This window comes from Chaetodon trifascialis, chromosome 9, assembly GCF_039877785.1.
Source record: "Chaetodon trifascialis isolate fChaTrf1 chromosome 9, fChaTrf1.hap1, whole genome shotgun sequence".
NCBI classification, from domain to species: Eukaryota; Metazoa; Chordata; class Actinopteri; order Chaetodontiformes; family Chaetodontidae; genus Chaetodon; species Chaetodon trifascialis.
The window spans coordinates 4,515,523-4,539,779 of NC_092064.1; the positions used below are offsets into that span (position 1 = coordinate 4,515,523).

The 24,257-nt window shown below is 41.3% G+C and overlaps 3 protein-coding genes across 3 annotated transcripts; 1 reads left to right on the forward strand and 2 right to left on the reverse strand.

Annotated features, from left to right (window-relative positions):
• Window positions 1–839: 839 nt before the first annotated feature.
• On the reverse strand, window positions 840–9,188 carry tnfaip1 (tumor necrosis factor, alpha-induced protein 1 (endothelial)). Its single transcript, XM_070970572.1, has 8 exons — window positions 9,014–9,188; window positions 7,799–7,859; window positions 7,293–7,648; window positions 6,716–6,885; window positions 4,684–4,767; window positions 4,265–4,317; window positions 3,887–4,082; window positions 840–2,323 (listed from the first exon to the last, which is right to left on the reverse strand). The coding sequence occupies exons 3-8, from the start codon at window positions 7,537–7,539 to the stop codon at window positions 2,093–2,095; spliced, it is 981 nt and encodes a 326-aa protein (XP_070826673.1). The 5' UTR covers window positions 7,540–7,648; window positions 7,799–7,859; window positions 9,014–9,188; the 3' UTR covers window positions 840–2,092.
• A 658-nt stretch (window positions 9,189–9,846) lies between these two features.
• On the forward strand, window positions 9,847–12,485 carry ift20 (intraflagellar transport 20 homolog (Chlamydomonas)). The gene is made up of 5 exons (XM_070970292.1): window positions 9,847–9,951; window positions 10,717–10,854; window positions 10,954–11,039; window positions 11,245–11,348; window positions 11,762–12,485. The coding sequence occupies exons 1-5, from the start codon at window positions 9,894–9,896 to the stop codon at window positions 11,841–11,843; spliced, it is 468 nt and encodes a 155-aa protein (XP_070826393.1). The 5' UTR covers window positions 9,847–9,893; the 3' UTR covers window positions 11,844–12,485.
• A 1,431-nt stretch (window positions 12,486–13,916) lies between these two features.
• lyrm9 (LYR motif containing 9) lies at window positions 13,917–15,499 on the reverse strand. Its single transcript, XM_070970293.1, has 4 exons — window positions 15,370–15,499; window positions 14,612–14,757; window positions 14,309–14,401; window positions 13,917–14,225 (listed from the first exon to the last, which is right to left on the reverse strand). Exons 2-4 carry the CDS (start codon window positions 14,735–14,737, stop codon window positions 14,208–14,210), a joined length of 237 nt encoding a protein of 78 aa, XP_070826394.1. The 5' UTR covers window positions 14,738–14,757; window positions 15,370–15,499; the 3' UTR covers window positions 13,917–14,207.
• Between the last annotated feature and the right edge of the window lie 8,758 nt (window positions 15,500–24,257).

Genomic DNA, 24,257 nt, shown 5'->3' on the forward strand with positions numbered 1-24,257 from the left:
AAATTAAAATGCCCCCAAAACCAAAACTGTCAACTTTGTCAGGAAGTACTCCATTTATGTAGACTGTCGTCAGAGTAAGAGGCTGACTGAGAAAACGTGTTTTCAGAGCCTTTTAATAAATTGTAGGATAGGGAGGATAGCAAAGCAGAAAAGAAGTACTGCTACATGAAATGATGATTACTTACTATGATGATTATGGACTGTTTTAATTTCAGATCTTCCTGGATAACAGGAGGTTAACCATCCAGCTGTGAGTGCATTCACTCACAGCTGCCACTCGCTACCAACAAACCACCTGCAACATCAACAGATCTCACCGCGTGTAGTCTAAGTGGTGATGACCTGTCACTGTTATCTAAACAGATGCTGCATTCACATGTCCTAATGTTTCCCTGAGCCACAGATACAATACTAGACTAATAAGCATGAGGGTGTCTCCTGAAGCCTTGCAAACCTCGTTTTAATGCCAGAGTGGACAAACATTTCTCATATGCCTGATAGAAACAACATCCCATAGCACAGATCCATGTAATTGCACAGCAGGTTGATTGGTTGGTAGATGGGCAGTTTACACACCAATCCTGGTTAGGACCAGATATTCCAGGAAAATACTGTCGGCAACCATGGTGACCTGCCCTGGTTAAAAGGGATATCAAACAGGCCAAAGACAGCTGGCTAACCCTAATCTGGCTCCATTAAAAAGGCACAGGTTACTGTGGAAGGCAAACAATACCCAGATGAATTAAGTAGCTAAATATCAGGTTTCTCCTCATCACTTCACTTTAATAAAGGAAACCAGGTTTCTCCCATAAATTATATCTCAGAACTCACTCACGTTACTGCTGGAAGCCAGATTTATTAAATGCATGTAACAGTAATCTGTATGAGTAAAAAAGATGAAGATGAAAAGAGGATGACTTCTATAGAAGGATAATGATCCTAAACTCACCTGAAGGTTTTTCACCGTCCTCTGACCTTAACATCACTGAAAATCTGTGGATAGACCTCAAATGAGCAGTGGATGCAAGACGGCCCAGGAATCACACAGCATGATAAGCCTTTTACAGAAATATATTCACATATATTTATATTTTCCTCACGCACACAAGGGATTCACACCAAATGATATTTTTATCTCACTGATAACAACCTCACTGTTCACTCTCGCTGCTGCTACTTCACATTAAAAGCGACAACTAGCAAAACATGGGGTGGCTTTTACTGTGAAGAGGCTGCAGCACACGTAATGTAAGAGTGACCTTGTTTAGTACTGACCGCAGTTGTTCATCAAAAATGTGTCTACAAAACAAGATGCGGTCACAGCTGTCATTTTTCATCAGTCTGTGACTGTTGAAATGGAACATGAACAAGCTGCCAGAGTGAGCTGTTAGATGAAGAGACAAACAGCATTCTGGGACCTGTAAATTAACCGCTGGTGTCACTCAACCCAACCAGGACTGACGTCTCCTGATAGTCTACTTTCAACTGGACATTTTCTTCTTTTGTCTGTCTACTGAAAGCATAACAAAGACAAAAATAGTTGAATAACAAGAACTTTTATCTTGACAACTGGGAAAAAGGCATTATGGTAAACTGCATTAAAGCATGTTAGAGGCACACTTATTGTGAAAAACTAATACAGGTTCATCTTTGGCAAACAACAGCCTGTTGTAAATGTGAATATGTAAAATACAATCTATAAATATGAACCATTCTCTCCTGCTGATTTGGAGAGTAAGTGCTATGATTGTAACATTATTTCTTCTACGAAATTGTGCATATCAGTGATTTTTCCTCAACTACTAATCTACATTTAGTAAAAATCTACACTTGTCTGGATATTTGAAATGGTTGCTCTGAATCCTCTGATAATAATTCATAAATTTTGATGACCAGAGCAAACATCATCGCTATTCAGAGTAAAAAGTCAGATGCAAATACATCAAGGCCACAACTTGGACTTCTTAGATAGTGGTAAAGAAAGTAAGATAGTGTAACAAGAAATGTAAGAGCATCAACAGATGTCATGTTTGAATGTTCATCGTCAAAACCGTGAAAACTGAAATCTGTCCAGCGGTTTGCCGTTTCAGCCTCAGTGTCCCAGTGGCCGGTCGTCGTACGTGCTGTACCTCTTGACGTGGATTCGACGGACGCGCTCACGAAGCTCCGTTCCTGCGGGTCCCTCCTCTTCCTCGCTATGAGAGCCGCAGTTGGTGTAGCTCCGACGTGTGGCCTCCAGTAGGGTGTTGTCGGGCAGCGGCATCGTCTCGTAAAGCAAGGTGTTGAGAGTCTCCTCATAGATACGAGCTTCAGGAAACTCCACCTGAGGCAGGAAGAGACATCAACTGTAAATTGTATGAATTGTGATTCAATGTATTGAATATATGTGACAATTCACATCTTCCAGGCTTCTGTCTGTCACCGCCTTCAGTGGAGCCTTTCTGTGGACAGATCTCTGTCGCTCAATCTCTCACGGACAGTGTTATTTGCTTGTGAAATGTCAGCTGTGTCAGCTATGCTTTTCATGTTTTTATTTAAAGAAAGAAAGACTTCTTTTCCCTAAAAGGGGCATGAGATGGACGCCAAGAGGAGCACTACTGCACACTGTCAGAGTATAAACCAGTGCTGGTAACAACACACCAGACCAAATCATCCCATGATATTTGTTCAACATAAATCTGTATATGACTGAGGAGATCACTCAATAGTAATAACCGTTGTATTTAACTCCAACATGCAGCACACAGGTGTTTCTGTCATTTTTCCACTTCATTTCTGCTGAGATAAAGGTGCCATGACGCGTCCGGGGACAGGTTACTGAAAGGTCTGGCTCACCTTTCTGCAATACACATCCTAATCCCATGTTAAATAACTGATGGATTTAGCATCAATCTGAGACTGCAGCATTTCACTATATGACTAGTGAATATTGCATTGGTGTAGTTTTTTTAATCTTTTGAATATTTCACATGGTGCAGTTTCAGTTAATATTCAGATCATTTTATGGACACAAACACTGTGTAAACACAGCCATACTGCACAGGAGAGGACTGGAAAAGCTGCAGTGGCTGCCATACACACTCTGCCTTCTTCAGCCACCTCACTGACACCACCACCACCTGCACTCTTCATCAACCGTGAAAATGACAGGAACACCTGTAAGCTGCATGCTGGAGTTAAATACACTGTTCACTGCTATTGAGTAATCTCCTCAGGTTAAGAGACTGACTGCAGCTGTTACTGCAGTCAGCGCAACTCACATAATTCCTGAAAGTAAACCCTTTTTTTACACCTCTGGTGTTCTCTTCAAGAACAATCTGTGTGTTGTGGCGCCCCCTGCTGTTACCTGTTAGGCAGTGCTCTTCTCTCTGTTTTCAGGTTAGCCCTCAAGGCCTTCTGGTGTCAGCTGGGCTTGGTGTTCCCAGCCTCAAACCCAGACTCTGACCTCATTTTCTGTCTCTGTCTCTCTCTGCTGGCACCCTCTTTGGTTATGTGGCAGCATAACTCCTTAATTTCTCCTTAGCTTATTTTCTGCATTCTATAACACTTACATGCTATTCTCACCCTCCATGTACACCCTACATTACTGACCCTGTAGATGTGATGTTTTGTTAGACATATGTTTCAATTAGTTTTGATAAATTACTTGATCTAATCTTTGAAATGGTGCTGCTCCCTCTTTGTCAGGGCCCTATGAGCCAGGTTGTGACTGCTTGTGGGTGGGATATGAAACTCCTCCATGTGCACACATTTTCAAGTTAATTGTGACGTTTTTGTGGAGGCATGCAGGCACAGTCTTACTTTTGGTATGGACCCTACGCACCAGTTTTATAAATGATGCCCAAGGTTACTTTACATTTGTGAATACAGCCTCACTCATCCTCACCTTGGTCTGCTTCTTCTCAGTGGCGTAGACAATGGAGGTGCAGCAGACCTCAGCCAGCTTGCGGCCCTGACCATAGAAGGACCAGCAGCAGATCTCGTCTCCTATCACGTCTTTGATGAAGAGGACGCGGCCGTTGAAGCTGAGAGACAGCCTGTCGAACAGCTCGATGTTCTTCAACAGGTTGTCGTCTGAGTTACTGTCGAGACAAAAGCAAACTGATGTGGAGTGTGGAGAAGAAGTGCTGCATTGTTTACTTCATACTGTGGCCTGTAGCTCATTACTTTATCAGCTTGAACAATCAGTGCTTCCCTCACTGGAGAAATAAATAAATCATCTTTGTAATGATGGAAGCAGCAGGGCCGCTGGAGGCTATCCTACCTGGTGTAGGAGTACTTGTTGTTGCTTCTGTTGTACACGAGCTTCACCACAGGCTAACAGAGGCAAAGAAACTGATTAAATATCAGACTTTTAATGCTTTAATATTGAAATGTACCAACTATGAATTCACCTCAAGTAGGCAACATCCATTTGGCAAGAGAGCAGGAAAATGTACATTCCTATATCTAATTGCATTCCCATGAAAGAATAAACAAACGAACAGCTGTTAAATGAGAATGAAGGATAGTATCTTATTATCTACAGCAAGTCCCATGAAACAGGCCTCAATCACAACAGCATACTGCTGCTGTTTTACAGATATTTTTCTGGTTGTAACATAACTTCAAATAATAATTTCTTCATTAATTCCAGATCCATAACAAATAGATAAATACATTTCAGCTGTGATGTGTGCTCACCTTGACAGAAGACTGGAGGAGCCTCTCCTCTTCCTTACTGGAGGTGACCACAGGTATAACACACAGGGGCTGCTCTTTATTGCCCTGTCGATCAGAAACCAACTGGGAGTTAGTCGTATTGTGGGAAGCTTTAGTGGCTTTGATACTCATAGTTTCTTTAAGCCAGATAGGTTTTCTTAAATGAGACTCTAAAACAGATTTTACTCATTATTCTTGATTGGAACATGGATGCTGCTAATAAAAAGTGCATCAATCAGTGAGCTAGGTTTAAACCAGTCAGTGCATAGATAAAGGTGAAGGGAGGGTGAAGACATAAGGCAGAGCAGCATGCATCGTTACACCCCTTGGTACAGCTTGGGTCACCTCGCTACCTCTGCTTTTCTAAAAACAGATTGATCGCTATCAAATTTTGAGACAAGACAGGTTTGTGAATCTGCATATGCTGTTGTCCTGTTCAGTGAGCAATGACACAGAAAACCAAAAAAGGTCTGCAACTGACAACATGAAGTTCAAAACCAAGGACTCCCTGAAGAGTAAAGTACTGCTGCCCAGAGGAAGCAGGCTGCGTTCTGTTCATTCATAAACTACTGGACATGATGATGAATGAATGACAGCCAGTGATCTTAGAATTCAATGTCACTGCCTTGAAATCTGTCCCCCTGGAAACCAGAGGATGTGTAAACCTTTGCAGCCCAGCGGACATTCCAGTGAGCCTGTCAGTATGATGCATACCCACTTACACTTGTCTTGCACAGATGGTGCAGCAAACTGTATTGCTGCCATTGCCTAGAGGCTTAAATATACACTATGGTCCACAGCTAATCAAATCTGTACATGTGAGAGGCTCTGTCATGGAGAACACAACTCAGTACTGCAGCATATACACAGCTATGGGACAGCAGAGAGAACCACAAACTGTAGACTGAAGGAATTCTTAGATATTACATAGGAAGTAAATGGCAAGTAGGAGTAGACTACTATATATAACATCCTCCATCATGGTATATGTATTTTGTATATGTAATACATATAACTAACCTAACCCTACATAATACATATACATATTATGTATATGTATTATGTAGGGTTAGGTTAGTTATGCTAATAGTAGCTAATTAACACTACTAAGTACAGCTGAGGCTGATGGTAATGTCTTCACTTGTGAAACAGAAATGAAGATATTGGTTGGAAATCTTAAACGTCTCACTGGAAAATATTTTGACATAAGCTACAAATCTGTTTAGGAACTCTATCTGAAATTTCAATGGCAGAAAGTTATGTCCCAGTTTTGGCTCCTAGTTAATAGTTCCTATCCCTTCCAAAAGTCCCTGCTTCTAAGCAAGTGTTTTCCAATGGAAATATTAAGGTGGAGTTTTCAATGCTGACCACAATCTGGTAGAACATGTGAACATCATTTATAAAGGTAAGAAGCAAACACTGGTTGTCACAAGTATCAATTACTTTTGTAATGCTGCACCAGTGTTCACTCTGGTTTGGGAGTATTCTTTGTCATTGAGGCAAAACTGGTTTCATTCATGCCCATTAAGTTTTGATGGCAGTGTATTCTATTTTTTTTTTATACACTAACAGTAACTTATCGTCCAACCTCCTCAAAAGATCACCAGATGCTTCATATATTTCGAAACAATGTCATTTTCTTTTGACAACAACTGCCTGAAAAACTAATTTTATGTTTTTGGGTGATTAAATCATTCTTTACTATCTCATGTGCAATGTGTTTTTACCCTGTCACTGATCACACAATATATCAAAACCCAGATGCAGAAAATACAAGTTGGTATGATGTTACACCAGCCAAAAAAATCTGATGTCAGAGGTAAGTGTAAACACATTTTAAGTATTTGGAGAATGTGACTGAAAATGGCTGGATACATTCTGCATTATATTAAGATAAATGACTAACCATCAAAACTCATCTGCTGATGTCCAAACTGTTCAGAGGAGGATTCAAACACTCAGACACCCTCTTTCCTCCATATTTCAAATATCAGTCAGTGTGGATATGACTGACCTGCAGGGTGTTTAGACAAAGTTCCACCAGGCCTTGGATGAGGTAATATTTTGCCTCCGCCATCAGCTCCTGGATAGCCTGACGACCTTTGGGTAAGGTGACTGTGCCGTCACGCAGGTAGCACAAGATGCTGCTAAAGTGTTTCCCACTGCGGTCGATCAGGATCCAACCTGATGAGAAACAACAGACCATGCTGAGAATATGTATATGTAAGCCATTGGTGTAGGATACTGCTGCTAAACAGACTTAACAGATTTTCACTGCAACAACATGTGATGAAACTAACAGCAAACCCAGCGTCTTTGAGAAACAATGAAGCTGCATTTATGTGAGATGTTTTCTGGTGTTATTTCTGTAAAATGAGCTCACTCATTCTTGGCTAGATGTGTTGTGATCACGGTGAGCAGCAAGTGTGGTGTACAATGGCGGTGGACAAGACATTTGTGATCTAATTTCCCCAAATATGCTTTAAAAGCTTCAGTGAAGTTATGTTTTGTACAAGTATTCAGATAATCAGTCATGACATGATTCACAGATTTGCGATGCAGAAAGAAAACAGCATAAGTGGCAGACTTACCTTCTTTGTCAGTGAACACTTCTTTCTGTCCGCTGAACATGGCTTTCAGCATGGAGTTCTGCCTCGTCAGCACTTGCAGTGTGGTGTAAAACAGATTCCCGCCAACGTTGATTCGGACATATTTATTGCCCAGGCCCACCGCTCCCTGATAACTGCAGGTCTTGGTTTTGGGACAGGCCAGAAGAGGGGGTGGAGAGGTGCAGTCAGACTGGGTGTGATGTTGGGGCAGGCAGCTGTCCCCAGACATGTCCCTTTGGAGGTAGATGACCACCCTACAGACGGAGGTCCGAAGGTCCCCCGCCGTGGTGACAGCTACTGATGAGGCCGCCACAACCTCTCACTGCTCCAGATCATTCCTGGAAAAACACAGAGCTCTTACCTAAAGCTGAATCATCTCTGTGGAGCTTCGTAGGAAAAATCAATGTTGATAAAGACCGTTTAGCAGGTAAGGCAGGATGCCCAGTGGTTGAAGGCATGTATCACAATAGTAAATGGAGGCCACCTACCCTACTGTTATTGTATCCTCAGTTCCCCTTCCCATTAAATGGAATGTGGCCGGGCAGGAATCTAGAGGTGCAGGGACGAGGCACATATCCATGAGTAAAAGGACAAATTAGGAAGACACCCACAACAGCAGATGGCGTATTTATCTTATTAAATAAAATTAACTAAAATTAACTAAAATTTGCATATTCAATATCTACCAGATTTTGGCAGTGGTCCTCCTAAAAGTGGAACCAGCTCAGTTTAACAGAACACTGTTTTGTGTGACAGCATCATGCACCACATTTAACTCTTAAATTGTTTTGTTGTCTGGTACATTGTAGATGCTAGCAAATGAAAGTTGGTGTTTCAGGTTAATAAAGCTGACCGCTAACTGACTGAAAGTATTTGGCTGGCTTGTGTTAAACAACTCAGAACTGCAGATCAAATCTCGACAAGTATCACTTAAAGACCTGAATGAGTGAACAATAGCATTAGCTGGCTTATTTTAAGAAATTACAAATTACTGGAAACAACAGCGAGCTGGGTGTTAGGTCGGATGTCCTGTTGAGTCGTATTTATTAAAGACATGTAGACTGAACTCCCTTTAAAAATTTACCGTTTTAATATTTTCTTGTTTGTCGGCAAAGGCCCTGATACTGCACAAGGCTGCTTCAGTAAGTGAAAATAACGACGTTCTTCTGGTCAATTCGTCTTATCGATACTCCACCTCTCAATGTCTTATTGCAACAAAATATGTAAAGTTAATGCTTTGTTGGCTTGGCGTCACTCTATTAACGTTCTCGCTACTTCCGGCGTGAGTGTGTTTCGCTAATGTTAGCAAATGTTAAACTAGTTGGCAAAACTAGGAATTCGAATGCGTGACAGCCAGACAAACTAGCCTAACCCAAGAGTTAAACATGTATTGCAATCTGGTTTAGTTTTTTAAGTGAACACACACACACACACACACACACACACACACACACACACACACACACACACACACACACACACACACACACACACACACACACCAAATAAGCGAGTTAACATTACATGGTAAAATAACATACGGAAAATCTCAAAGTTCTCCAGATGTGTATACACTAATAAACACAAGTCACGGTAAATTGCCAATTTTCGATGACGTGCGTAACGTTATCGTACCGAGCTACACACACCAGTGAACAGCACGTTCACTGGGCATCAGTTTACGAACTTTGGCGTTTACTTACCGACCTCTCATTGCTATCGTAATGTGTTGTCAGAAAACCATACACCGTATAACCAATCAACCCAGCTTTTATCACCGCAAGACAGAGCGTAACAAGCGTGTCAAAGATTTTAGTTGAAAAGAAGTTTGTAGCTAACATTAAAGTCAAACGCTGTCTTCTTTCTTCTTCGTCGACTGAGTTTACGGCAGGGCTGTGGCTTACACTCCAAAGCATCATGCTGCCCTCTACAGTCAGTAACACGCATTGCGCACAGCTGTCATGGAACGTCTCCTACTTGTAATGCGTGCATTACCCACATTCATGTGGGTTACGTTCTTATTTATTCTTGACTATTGATTGCCTTCCTACAATATGCAGCCTGTACTGGGAGGCTGCAGGGTAAGAAGTGCTGAGTGGTTCTTGCTGGGCTACCATTGGAGCACATAAATGAAATAAAGCCGTAAAGCTATAACTTGGTTTGCTCGACGTGGTCAGGTCAGGGATTTGTTCCAAGAATAAGGTTTACGGAGTTATCTGGATAATGTTGCTGCCTCTGTTGGAGTAAAACCAGGGACCCCCACGGATCTGGACCATGGACTGGTGTAAAAAGACATGTCCAACTTACGGACAACTTAGGAGGAAAATAAAATATTTAAATCAAAATAAGACATTATCGAATCAATCAACCAATCAAGTAATTTGATAGTTTTGGTTTAGGAAATCCAAACATTTTTTCCTATAAGGTCAGAATTATGACCTAGTATCTCATAATTTTGACTATAATAAACCACTATTCTGACTTCCTCTGTAAAAATCGTACACGCACACGCGCGTGAGCTGGTATCAGTGTTTGGTTTCCCCGGCAGCGGGAGGAGGAGCTTCGGCTGATAGTGATCTTGCTATGCCACATAACCTCAGTAGAGAGCTGATAGCGTCAACGGTGGTAGCGGTTTTAACAGGTAAAATGCATCATTTATTCTGTCCCGAAACTAGCTTCATATGGTTTAATGTAACGTCAGCTAGCTAAGGAAAATAATTAGCCTTAAAGAGGGTAGTGTGTGTTTTTAAATCGTTGTCAACTGAGCTCTTGTCAGGAGGCTAGCGACATGTAGCTAGCTGTCCAGCGGAGTTAATGTAACTAATTGTCGGTTAGGTCATAGGTTAGAATTTCCACAGGGATAAACTAAAGTAGCGTTATGTGAAGCTTTTTAGTTATTAGATACAGTTTCCACCTTTTAGGCTAACGTTAACCGTAACATTCATCTTGTGGAGACTATCTTACACATTTGATACATGGTAAGCTAGCATTAATATCAGTCAGATGTCTTTGGAAGAAACCTAATGTTAGCTGTTTTAGCTTTGGCTACGCGTCTAACTAACGTCTACATTTTACATTAAGCTAAAGTACATAAAGGTGTCTGCATAACGAGGCACTGGCTAGTAGTTCCAAATGGTCGTCTGTCACTGAAGGCCATAGTTCAGTGATGTTTACTTTGTATCAACAAGGAGGTCATATGTTAACATTACATGCTGCCAGTTAAGTGGAGATACCGACGTATTGTCAGCAAAATAGATATTGTTACAGCTCGTTGATTTCAGTGTAAAGTTCTCGAAATGTGTCATGTAAAACAGAGTGTTCTCACTGGGTAGTCTACAAGCCTAAGCTGTATTTTAACTGCGTTTTCATTCTTCATTCCTCGTCCTTTATTTCTCTTTTGTGACAGGCCCTGTGGCCATGGCTAAAGACCCATTAGCCGAGGCAGGCTTTTATTTTGATGAACTCAACAAGTTACGGGTACTGGAACCTGATGTCAGTCAGAAAACCTCAGAGCTCAAGGAAGAGTGTAAAGACTTTGTGGACAGTAAGCACTGAATAATTCACAAGTCCATCAAGCTGTGCCTGCTTTACCTATCCAATATCAACCGATTCTGAAGGATGCAATTTGTGTTTTTCTTTGTAGAAATTGGCCAGTTTCAGAAGATAGTGGGAGGTCTAATTGAGATGGTGGATGAACTAGCAAAAGAAGCAGAGACAGAAAAGATGAAGGTAAGCTCGGTATTTGAAACAGCCTTTCTTTGGCTATTTCAGAAAACGTAGTCTTCATATGCAAAATCTATGAAACACCTGTATGTGGTTGAATTCTCCTTGAACCCACTGTAGTTTAAAGTAGAGTGTACAGGAAGTGCTTTGGTTTGACAATGAGAGCAACATGTTATTATAGTAAGAATCATCCTGTGTTCTTCTCCTTCAGGCAATAGGAGCTAGAAACCTGCTGAAGTCAGTGGCAAAGCAAAGAGAGGCTCAACAGCAGCAGCTTCAGGCTCTCATAGCTGAGAAGAAGATGCAACTTGAGAGGTAAACAGCATGTGGCTGGATTCCATAACTCAGCCAACACAGTGATGGTTTGTGCAGGATAGGTCATGGTTTCCTTCCCATTAAAATTCAGCACACAATTATAAGCTGTCCAAAGGTCAATTAAATGTTTGGCCTGAATGATGGTTGCATAAACACCAACAGTCAGTGGTTTAAGATGTTTACAGTGTTGGACTACATGATATATACCTGTTTTAAATCCACCTTATAACAATTTATCCCCACAAGGTCTGTTACCATAACATCTGTCATTGTTTGATTATCAGGTAACACTAAACCTCTATTACTACCTGCTGTTTGCACTCCATTTAAGCAGGTTTCCCCATCCTTGCAACTGCATAATATTTGGCTCAACAGCACGATAGTTAGTTTTCTGTTATGTTTCCTTGTTTCAGATATCATATAGAGTATGAGGCCTTGTCTAAAGTGGAGTCAGAGCAGAATGAGTTCATCGACCAGTTTATTCTGCAGAAGTGAGGATGTAACAGAGACAGCAGAAAATGTCTGCAACCACGTTTCCAGAGTGCCTGTCTTGTTTTCTCTGGGTGATGCCCGCCCCAGAGGATTACTCTGCTGCAACTGTGTTTCTCAAGCAATCCCAAAGCTCCAACATCATCCTAAAACATCTACACCTCTTTACACCTTCTTTCTGACATGTTTGTGTGTGTGAAGCAACAGCCAGCTGCCTACTGTAGCTGCTCCCACCCTGGTAACAGGTGTGATGATTTACAGTTTAAAGCTTGACTATTTGGAACACAAATTGTCTCGACTTCAACATCTCAGACCAACATTAAAGAAGATGGAGCTATTTATACAAAGGAATATTATTTATACTATTTATACTGCAGAATTACTCTGTATATCTAGTTTTACTACTCTTTATAACAATTTAAATACTGCATGTGCATGCATATGTAAATACATTTTGGTTTTAGAGGATAGAAAAAAGTTGACATCCTGATTTCACTGTTATTTCTGTTTTTATTCCATTCTGCTGGTACAGCCACTCAGCCATGAGGAATACATTCTCTTATTTCTGAATCTGTTATGTGTATCATTATCCCTCATGTATGAATTTAGATGACGAAGGGTTATACTTGAATAAATACTCTATTGCACAATAAAATGTCTCATTATTTTTGCTGTAAAGAGGTTGGACGGGTGGGTGGTCCTCATGCACATATAGTCAATGAGACTTTCTGCAAGTCTTGGCCAGAAAACCAATTTTAACAGCTGAGAGTAGCCAAACAAGCCTATTTACACTGACTAGGTCCATCCATCCATTATCTATACCGCCTATCCCTTTCGGGGTTGCGGGGGGCTGGAGGGTTGCGGGGGGCTGGAGCCTATCCCAGCTACAATGGGCGAGAGGCGGGGTACACCCTGAACCGGTCGCCAGCCGATTGCAGGGCCACATACAAGGACAAACAAACATTCACACTCACACCCACACCTACAGACAATTTAGAGTCATCAATTAACCTAATGAGCATGTTTTTGATCCCGGAGAGAACCCACACATGCACGGGAAGAACAGGCAAACTTCACACAGAAAGGCCCCGCCTGACCCGGGGATCAAACCGGCAACCTTCTTGCTGTGAGGCACGCGCACTACCTGCTGCGCCACCGTGCAGCCCCTGACTAGGTCCACTACTTGGAAAAACACTCTCACCATCAGGTCAGTTAGTAGCTGTTCTGGAGTTTTCAATCACATCACATGATCTTTACCAGAACTTGGCTGTCATCATGGAATTGCAGATTTCTGTTTTCTTTTCTTCCATCTTAGGTTAAAAATTGAGACCAAAAGTCCATTCTTGATCTTGGAAATGACAGGCGACTATATTCTCAACACAAAGTCCACCCAGTAGCTGTTCTGGAGCTTTGATCATATCACACCATCTTAGCGCATCAAGTTCATTTTTTCATTTTCTGTGTTGAATCATTACATTTTGAGATCGTATTATTATATGGAAACCTGAATCTAATGAGAGTAGTTACTCTTCCCTTTCAATATCAGCTTATTTACTGAAAGTCTGAGAAACATCAGTTGCTTTGCAGCTCCATCTTAAAGCACACAGACACAGGATCCTCACTGTATTTGCAATGAGGACAGACTATATTGTGTGTTATGAGGCAGTGAAAAGGTGTTCCCTGGGCTGATGTGGCATATATGAAGGGTGGAGCATACAGGTGTGATGACCTCCACCTCAGGACTCCTCTCTCCTAAGTATGAGTGGTGCACTTACCATTGACCTCAATACAAACAGAAGCACAATCAGTTGTAGGTGATAGACAAAAAAATTGGTCTTTACCAATACTTTACCCTCAATAGATCTGCGTGTTCCTTCCTGCTTTTCTCTCTTTCTCTGTCCATCTTTGTTAATAGTAGCAGTATTATTGATATTACAACAAGCAGCAGCAGTAGTATTGTTGGGGATCTGGAAAACTGAAGATTATTCGACAATGAAAGTCACTGGACATGAGTATCACTTCATGCCTAAATCAAACTCTGACTTCAAGTTGAGTATACACTAAATACGACAACTACGGTATAATAATTGATTTATTATGAATTTAAATAAAAAGAAAAGAACTCATCAATTCATTTCAGTCAAAATAGTATTTACACATTTTAACAGTACAGTGAATTGAGTAGCCATTTTACATTAGTATAATCCTACAGACCATGACTCGTCTTTCATCGGATGCTGCCTCATCATGGATGTTCAACCACAGGGCTCACATCCCCACAACAAAGAGAACAGTGTCTACCACTAAGACTCATGCAGGTGCAGCAAAGCAAAGCGCAGCCCTCGAGGACACATTCATGGTTCATGAACTTCACTTCTTCTTGGTATACTGTAAATGAAAGACAGAATTCAAAATTGTACTGTGTACATATTTGTGCATCACCCTGAAATGCAGAAGGCCTTCATGCTTACTTTATCTAGAATCCAGTCTGCATCTGCAATAGCTCTTTGGATCATCATTTGTATCCTCTCTGGGTTGTCTTCATCTGAGTGACTGTTGTAACTCTGAAAACCAGAAGCGGATGATCAGGATAATACAGTGTTTCTGTTTTTGATGCTCATAGTGGGGAAGGACTTGCTCAGTCATTCCAGGCTATGAAAACCACACTTCACAGGTTTAATGATGCCCAATACATGGTGTAGGATCTATTGTTCCTGGTTGTTAAGAAGTTTGCTTTCCTTGTCAACAGTCGGTGGTGCACATGATGGCCTCACCTGTCTTATGGCATGTCGATAATGCTGCTGCATTGCTGTGTTTGGTAACTGCCTGCAGCATCTGAGGAGATATCGATACAGCTGCACAGGTGTCTGGATCAACTCAGCTCCAACTAACGGCGCCATTCCTTCCACTTTTGGTTTAACTGCAGTCGGTACAGTTACAAATTAAGTGTGCATTCAGATTTGTGACAATATTTCCTTATTAACAACTGAAATGAGAATTCATAATGAAGTAATGGTTTTTTATTTACATTCCCATGCAAGGCAGATGAACCAGAAGAGAAGAGAAGAGAAGAGAAGAGAAGAGAAGAGAAGAGAAGAGAAGAGAAGAGAAGAGAAGTTTTTTGTGTTACAAGTAGAACTCACGATGAAGAATTCAGCTTTGCTTTTGCTTTATTTTGTTTGAGCATCATGTGTCAGCACTTTCTGGACCACTTGACAGACAAATTCACATTTGTCACGTACACAGAAACATTGATCCAGTTAGATGGTAAAGGTTCACTGTTTCTGCTAAAGAGAGAAGAGTGAAAAAAACAAAACAAAACTAACACCCATGTCTGCTGACACAATACAGAGTGTTTTAGATACGCCGTTGTCCTCTCCTCAGATGACCTAAGCTGTAGAGGCAAACACTGCGTAGATCAGCTGTATCTGATGTTAGCAAGTTAGCTAACTGAGAGCTTCAACGTTAGCTTCCACAGCACTGTGCCTGACGTCATGTTACCACCAGCAAACAAACTATAAAGTTATCTTACTGTAGCTGTGAAGAGTAGTAAAGGCTGTCAGCAGGTGGCCAGCATCTCAGCAACCTCACAGTCACGTTATCAAACCAGTCCTCTGTCTACGGATGTGTTCATTACTATGGTCTTCTTCGTGCTTTTTTGCTGTTAGCATCCATGTTGTATTGAAACACTTGCGCCCTCTGTCGCCTATAAAGAGACTCTTACACACAGGCGAACACATTCCAACTGTGTAGCGAATATTTTTGATACTTTCAGTGCATGTTGCTTCAGTCATTTTACAGCATTGTAATATTATTTTACTCTGGTGAAGCATCTGAATAATTTTCTCAATGCTGTCTGTCTGTCTGTCTGTCTGTCTGTCTGTCTGTCTGTCTGTTGAACTTCAGGACTTTTTCTTCCACTTTAGAGTCACAGGGGCCTGAAGCCCTGCACACACACGGTGAGCCAAAAGATGGGAGACTGTATGTAACAGGGTCATTTATACAGCAGTAATATGTGTAAAGAAGCCAGATGTACAGTTGTAAAATTATCTTATATAAAATTGTCTTTATCTCGAAATTCTGCACCACTTAATTCTGTGCTAAGGGAGCATATAACAAACAAATATGAATGCTGTCTGGAGATGCCTGGAGGTGATGGCCATATGTAGGATGTCTGCACATGAAAGGGTTTCAATGGTGGGTTGCATCCCTCGGCCTGGACCCCTCCTGCCACATGCATCACTGTGTCACAACCGTACCTTGGAACGTGTGGCTACACTGAATTGGTGGAAACACCCTACCTTTCTTACACAAGGTGCTCTAATGGCCATAATTATGACCAGCAATGTAGTAACAACAAATGCATCTCTTCTAAGATTGGCTACCAACCACAAGTGGAATGGAGAATGGGGCCTCTGAGGTCCCGGAAAAAATAGTTTTACCTGCTACTGGAGAAACTGATCACTATCAGTCACAACGTATTCATATCAGGCCCCATTCCAGGCTTGGGGAAAGGAATGGAATCCTTTAGCAGACTCCTTGCCCTGAATACATGGCCTACAGCGTCAAGCCTCATTCATGGGATAAAGTTTATGGACTATTTCAAAATCTTTTGGAGCAGTAAAGACCTCTTTAAGCCTGAGGGTTAAAGTATAAATACATCCAAACATCACTGGTTGCAGGCTCCTGGCATGCTGTACCAAAACAAAAATGCACAATAAGCATGAAGGACAACAGGCATCCAGCCTGAATCTCTCCACCCTCACCCAACCCTGTGCTTCACATGACTCATGGCATCCAGAAGATGTCTGTCCCAGTCAGTGAACCACCACCCCTCTTCCCCCTCTTCATCACATTCTCCAAGTCCTTGAGACCTGGCTGAACAGCACTACTGGTGTGACAACACTAATGCCAGAGTAAACCCAAACCTTTAGAAAGAACTCAGATTCTTTAGAAAACCTGTCCTGTTAAGCACAATCTAACCTTGCATTACTAAACACAAATTATGAAGATGTTTGTGTAAAATGTTTGAACAACACGCATGATCATTTAGAGTACAGTATAGGCCAAAAGTTTGGACACACCTTCTCATTCAATGCGTTTTCTTTATTTTCATGACTATTTACATTGTAGATTCTCACTGAAGGCATCAAAACTATGAATGAGCACATGCAGAGTTATGTACTTAACAAAAAAGGTAAAATAACGGAAAACATGTTTTATATTCTAGTTTCTTCAAAATAGCCACCCTTTGCTCTGATTACTGCTTTGCACACTCTTGGCATTCTCTCGATGAGCTTCAAGAGGTAGTCAGCTGAAATGGTTTTCACTTCACAGGTGTGCCTTATCAGGGTTAATTAGTGGAATTTCTTGCTTTATCAATGGGGTTGGGACCATCAGTTGTGTAGTGCAGAAGTCAGGTTAATACACAGCCGACAGCCCTATTGGACAACTGTTAAAATTCATATTATGGCAAGAACCAATCAGCTAACTAAAGAAAAACGAGTGGCCATCATTACTTTAAGAAATGAAGGTCAGTCAGTCCAGAAAATTGCAAAAACTTTAAATGTGCCCCCAAGTGGAGTCACAAAAACCATCAAGCGCTACAACGAAACTGGCACACATGAGGACCGACCCAGGAAAGGAAGACCAAGAGTCACGTCTGCTTCTGAGGATAAGCTCATCCGAGTCACCAGCCTCAGAAATCGCAAGTTAACAGCAGCTCAGATCAGAGACCAGATGAATGCCACACAGAGTTCTAGCAGCAGACCCATCTCTAGAACAACTGTTAAGAGGAGACTGCGCGAATCAGGCCTTCATGGACAAATAGCTGCTAGGAAACCCCTGCTAAGGAGAGGCAATAAGCAGAAGAGATTTGTTTGGGCCAAGAAACACAAGGAATGGATATTAGACCAGTGGAAATCTGCGCTTTGGTCTGATGAGTCCAAATTTGAGATCTTTGGTTCCAACCGCTGTGTCTTTGTGAGACGCAGAAAAGGTGAACGGATGGATTCCACATGCCTGGTTCCCACTGTGAAGCATGGAGGAGGAGGTGTGATGGTGTGGGGGTGTTTTGCTGGTGACACTGTTGGGGATTTATTCAAAATTGAAGGCACACTGAACCAGCATGGCTATCACAGCTTCCTGCAGCGACATGCCATCCCATCCGGTCTGCGTTTAGTTGAACGATCATTTATTTTTCAACAGGACAATGACGCCAAACACACCTCCAGGCTGTGTAAGGGCTATCTGACCTAGAAGGAGAGTGATGGAGTGCTGCGGCAGATGACCTGGCCTCCACAGTCACCGGACCTGAACCCAATCGAGATGGTTTGGGGTGAGCTGGAATGCAGAGTGAAGGCAAAGGGGCCAACAAGTGCTAAACACCTCTGGGAACTCCTTCAAGACTGTTGGAAAACCATTTCAGGTGACTACCTCTTGAAGCTCATCGAGAGAATGCCAAGAGTGTGCAAAGCAGTAATCAGAGCAAAGGGTGGCTATTTTGAAGAGACTAGAATATAAAACATGTTTTCAGTTATTTCACCTTTTTTTGTTAAGTACATAACTCCACATGTGTTCATTCATAGTTTTGATGCGTTCAGTGAGAATCTACAATGTAAATAGTCATGAAAATAAAGAAAACGCATTGAATGAGAAGGTATGTTCAAACTTTTGGCCTATACTGTACATGTACATTTCTATTTAGCTTTCATATCAAATTTCCTGTCATTTTATTATCAAATGTCAAAACTCTTTTAGTGATTCGAAGAATGAGTCAAATGTTCGGTGCTTTCTTAATTTTTCATGTAGTTGAACTGATGTTGACAAAGAAAGTGTCATTTCAGAAGACTGAACAGTGACTCTTAAAAAATACTATTCTACCTATCAATGCAACAACAGACAGTGTAACTTAACCAGTAAACATTGATTTATTAACCCCTCTGTTGTCTTTGTTGTCAAATCTGACCAATTGACAATTTCTCTCTCTCAATTATGTAGTTAATTTCATCTGTTTGTCATAAAATTCCTTGACTTTGTCCACACATGACATCTGAACACACAAAATTGCACAAAATTTGGGGATTTTTTTTTTTTTTTTTTTCTAAATTTTTGATGTTTTATTGAACTTATATACACCCTTGGTCTTCCTGGGCTGTTGCACAAAAGCAGAATTCGGAAATCCAGGCTAATTAAAAAAGAGAAAGAGCCTGGCAGACAATAGCAGACCGACTGAATGTGCAAGTAGTTCAATAATATACACTTATTAACCAATGCTTGACTGAAACGGTCATAATTACAATTCAAGGAGTTTTCATTTTCACAAGTCAAACGAAAGACACTGAGGACACTGGACCTTGAAATCCTGAAACTAGAAAGAGAAGTACGTGATTTCAATGCACACTGTAAACATGTCTGTAACACAATGTATTAATCATTGTTGTTCTCTCTCCCTCAAGCTCCAAGCTGACAAGTGATGACAGCAAAATAAAAAAGGTCAAAACACATCGTGGTGTCCTCCCAGTTTCATAAATGTACAGTACACTATATAGTTATCGGTCCAGTGAAGAGAGACTATAATTTGGGAAGATTATACAATTATGAAACCTAACAACTAGAAACTGTGCTACTATTGCCAAATAAAATACATGTACACAGGGAAGAGTGACATACACTATCCTTTATCGGTAAGGGATGGGTTTCAACAAAAAGAAAAATCAACTGAAATAATTAACAATGTATTGGTCTCTGACCAGTCTGCCATTAACGTTGTCTGGAAATATTGTAACATTGTCCCAGTCAATCTCTAATGCCACTCTAGGAGCCCTTTCCTTTCTGAGACAGGCAATATTATGTAGGACTGTGCAGGCAACAGTGACATCGCAGGCCCTGTCTGGGGTGACCGTCACGTGGTGAAGACACTGAAAACGTAACTTCAGAAGGCCGAATGCCATCTCAATTCGGGCCCTTGTTCTGGCATGGAAAAGATTATATGCCTGCTGTGCTGCTGTTTGAGGCTCTGCAAGGGGAGTAAGCAGGAATGGCATACAGGCATAACCCTTCTTCTTCCCATCTCCCAGCAACATGCTAGAGAATTCACCCGAGAACACAAAATGTACATAAATAGAGTAAAACTTTTGACACACTCATTATGTTCAAGGTGCTTATAGATAAAATTTGTGTGGCTAACCTTGTGATAGCCGTTGGTACACTGTACTCCCCCGAAAGACTAGGCCAGGCCACTTTGCGTCTAAATTAGGCTACTGATTACGCAGTCAGCATCACAGATCTGCTGAAACAATAAGATGTAGTCTATTAAGGTAATTTAATACACAGAATTAATATATATAGTTGACCATGACCATAAGTCATTCTTACCTGAACATTGATACTGTGGAAGGATTTTCTGTTTACAAAATCACCTTGATGTGGCCCTGACGGACGTTTAATGTGGATCTGAGTGCAGTCCAGCGCACCAACGACATTAGGGAAAGCTGTAACACAAAATAATGAGTATTCTACAGTGACTATTCTAATGTTAACACTTTTTGTAATCTGTAATCTTGTAGAATTCCTCCTTGATATAGCAAATTCTTCTGTGGCCAGGGAAGGTGATGAAGGTGTGTGCCAATGATTTCAGTGGCAAATACACATTTGTGATGTAGTGGCAATTGGCGCCCTTATTCAGGTTTTAAGCATCTCCCACCGAATATAAGAACATTCCACTTGCCAACAAACGTAGTGCAACACAAACCACCTTGGGATGGTGAGGGCGTGACTCCACGCTGTGCGGTGCTGAATTTTTCATCTAACACATCATCCAAAAAAGGGCACGCCATTGTGAAGGAAGAAACACACGTGAATGGGACTTTATATATAGTGCCCTTGTCATTGACTTAATTGAAACCACCTCTGCAACTTCATCAGCCATTTCTAATCATCTCAAGATGTGCAATAATATACGTATTCATCAAACCTCGGACAGCAATATGAACAGTAGGCCAAACAGTAATAATGGCTATCACATGAATAATTATAAAAATGATAATGGTTACAATTAAAATAATAACAGTGCACCTACTTAACTGAATGGCAATGTGTCTGTGGTATTTTAAAGCAGGCTAATAAAAATTATACATACAGAAGAGCACTGAATAACTGTAAAACACATTTATTTTCAATCGGAGTGACAGCTGACTGGTCAGATTGCACCAGGATTAGTCAAGCCTGGTTGTCAACCTGGTCTGGAACAGGCTAGCTGCGCAGAATAAATCTCCATGGTAACTTATGTTTTCATTTCTGTGGCAGCACAATGGCTGAGGCTTCAGATTATTTCTTTGACCATGGCACTGATGAGGAAGGGAGAGGGAAGGTCATTGAAGATGCTTTTGAAGAAGAGGTGTTAGAAGATGAGGATGACACATAATATGATCCAGACAAAGAGACCACTGATGGAGGACAATCCAGTGATGAAGAGGATGCCCCTGCTGTGGTTACATGCCAGCCAAAGAATGTGACTTTGTCCTGGTGTTCATCCCCACCTGAGAGGAGAGGTCAGCCGTCAGAAGAAAATGTCATCAAGAAGACTCAAGGGTCAAGGTATGCCATATCCTGGATGGATGACGTAAAGTCCTGCTTTGAACTGTTCCTGACAGAGGAAATCCAAACAATAGTCATGAGCATGACCAACTTGGAGGAGAGATGGGTGTACAAAGACACCTGTGAGGAGGTAGACCGAATGGACATTCAAGCCTACGTGGGTATCTCGATTCTGTCCGGTGTCTACAGATCCAACAATGAATCCACCGTCAGCCTATGGCATAAAGAGTCTGTAAGTAAGTAGGCATCTGCAGTCTTTCAAGCCACAATGCCCCTGAAGACTTTTCACTGTCCTGGGTGTTGCATTTAGATGACTGGGACACAAGAGAGGACAAGATATTCGGCATCAGAAGCAAGAGCCACCAGGAAGAGGAAGAGGTGCAAACTGTGTGCATCAAGAGATGTCAAAACCATCCTTGTGTAGTGCATCTAAATGTAAATGTAGTGCATTTATTTGCAAGGCATGTGCCAAAATCACAACACACTGCCCAACATGTGCATGAAAACATGTGATGTGGTAGATTGTGAAGGTTTTTTGTAATTTTTTTTTTTTTTGCTTTTCATTTTTTTCAAAAGGACCCAGAGAAACAGAGAATAAGATTAGTTTTTTGCTTGGGCTTGATTTTGTTTATATGCTTTGTTTTCTACTATATAAATCATACGAGTCAGTTTTGATCGGGAACATTACATGGGTTTGTAATCATTTTCAGTGGTTTCAAAACAAAAGTCCTTGTTATATATTAAAACTGGGTAATCTGTGAAAAAAAGAACAATATGTGAAATCTAATATATATATATATATATATATATATAGATGAGATTACAATGAGAAATAATCTGGCAACTGTTAATTTCTTTGTTTTTTGTTCATGTAATTAAGTACATTGAATACATTTGCATAATCAACGTGGCTTCTTGTGCTCGTAAATCGATAAAGTTGCCCCCTGACTGACTGTCATGTCGTGTTATCGTGACCATCGAACGCAGCCTGACCAGCCGTCTGTCCCAGCCGCGTGTGTGCACACAACCACCAGGTCTCAAAAGCATCATGATGACACAAGAACGTACAACAGCCGCCAGCATGTTGTGTTTGTAGAGACTGACAGTGTGTGTGAAGGAAGCTGAATCCTTCAACCAGCTTTGTGCTCTTTTCTCTATGCTGTGACACCAAATGAAGCCGCTTGGCCTTAAAGTCTTAAACCACCTCAGACTCGTAGTTCACCTGTGAAATGTCACTGAAAGAAAAGCTGCTTTTCATTCAAGGGTTTTCTTTGGATGAGCAGAAATGCGCAGGCTCTCGATCAAACAAAGCTTTGAACATTACACCAACGTTTTACACTTAAAAATGTATCAACCGACCAACAAACAAACAAACAAACAAACATTATTTCTGCTTATTTTGATTTGATTTTTGTTCTTTTTATTATTTTTATGATATTATTTTATTAAAGTGAAGACATTTCAGTGTCACTCCTTCTGAGCTTCCAGAGCCAGCCGTTTGAAGATTCTCCACCACTTCTTGTTCTTCTTCTTCTTCTTCTTGGCGACATTGCTCTCGAGCTCTTCCACCCATGACCTCATGGAGCTCTCCATCATCTCCCACTGCTGCCCCTTGTCTTGCATCATCTGCTGGAGGCCAGTGATGGTCTGAAAGAGGAATTCCTTCTCCTTCTGCCACCCCTGTTGCACAGTCTGCAGAGCAGCCATGAGCTTATTATTCTCATGTTTCTGTGTGTCCACTTGAGCCAGATAGGAAGCATTCTCCTGCTCTAAGCAATGGTGTTCAGCCTTCAGCGGATGTTTTTGATCTCTGTCCTGCGTTCGTCCAGCTGTGCTTGATGAGAAGCCTGGCATCTTACCATGTGCTCCTTTGCCTTCTCTGTCTCTTTTTGCAGAGCATACTCCAAGTTGCTCACTTTACTCTGGAGCTTCTGAGCTTCAGCACTTTCAAATATCAGGTCTTTCTGCAGCTGTTCTACTGCAGCGTCTTTGTCTGAAAGCTGCGCCTTCAGACTCTGAGTGCTCGTCTCAAGATTGTCTGCATGGGACTGCTTTTCAGTAAAGAGCTCCATCTTCAATGCCTTGATCTGCTTTTCAAGGCTGTCCTTGGCTTCCCTCGTGTGCTTCGGTTCAATTGAAATGGCCTTGGTCAGATAATTGGGATCATCAGCCTCAAGCTGTGACTTCAGACTCCGAGTGCTCATCTCAAGTTTTATATAACTAATAACTGCATTTGAATTTAAGTGATTTCACTTAGTCTCATGGTGCATTTTTATTACATAAATGATAATTGAATAGTTTGAAGAATAATGGTTGTTTTATTCTAATGTCAGCAGACTGCATCCCTCATGCTGAAAGACCAGCAGGGTTTAATGTTCCAGGTTTATCTCCCACTGCTTCCTGAGCACAAAAAGCACCTGAAAAGGTGAAAATGTTGCTTAGTGTTCCTGCTTTGTCAAGCTCGTCCACAGATGGACTGATCAGAATGAGTAACTGGACCTTCAGGTTTCTGTCCACGCTACTGTTAGCCGCTAACTTCAAGGCGGCTAGCTTAACTCAGGCTACTTGTTAGTTCAGGTACATCAAGCTTGTGCAGTTTTACCTGGTAGATACGGTCACCTGGCCAATGAACCTGACAGTAGATGTGCTGTATGTATGTGATCATGGAAGAAGATCCTGTATGTAAGTTCTAAAGTTGGATTTTGTTAATATTATGTAAGTCACACTCTGAATCTATCTATCTATCTATCTATCTATCTATCTATCTATCTATCTATCTATCTATCTATCTATCTATCTATCTATCTATCTATCTATCTATCT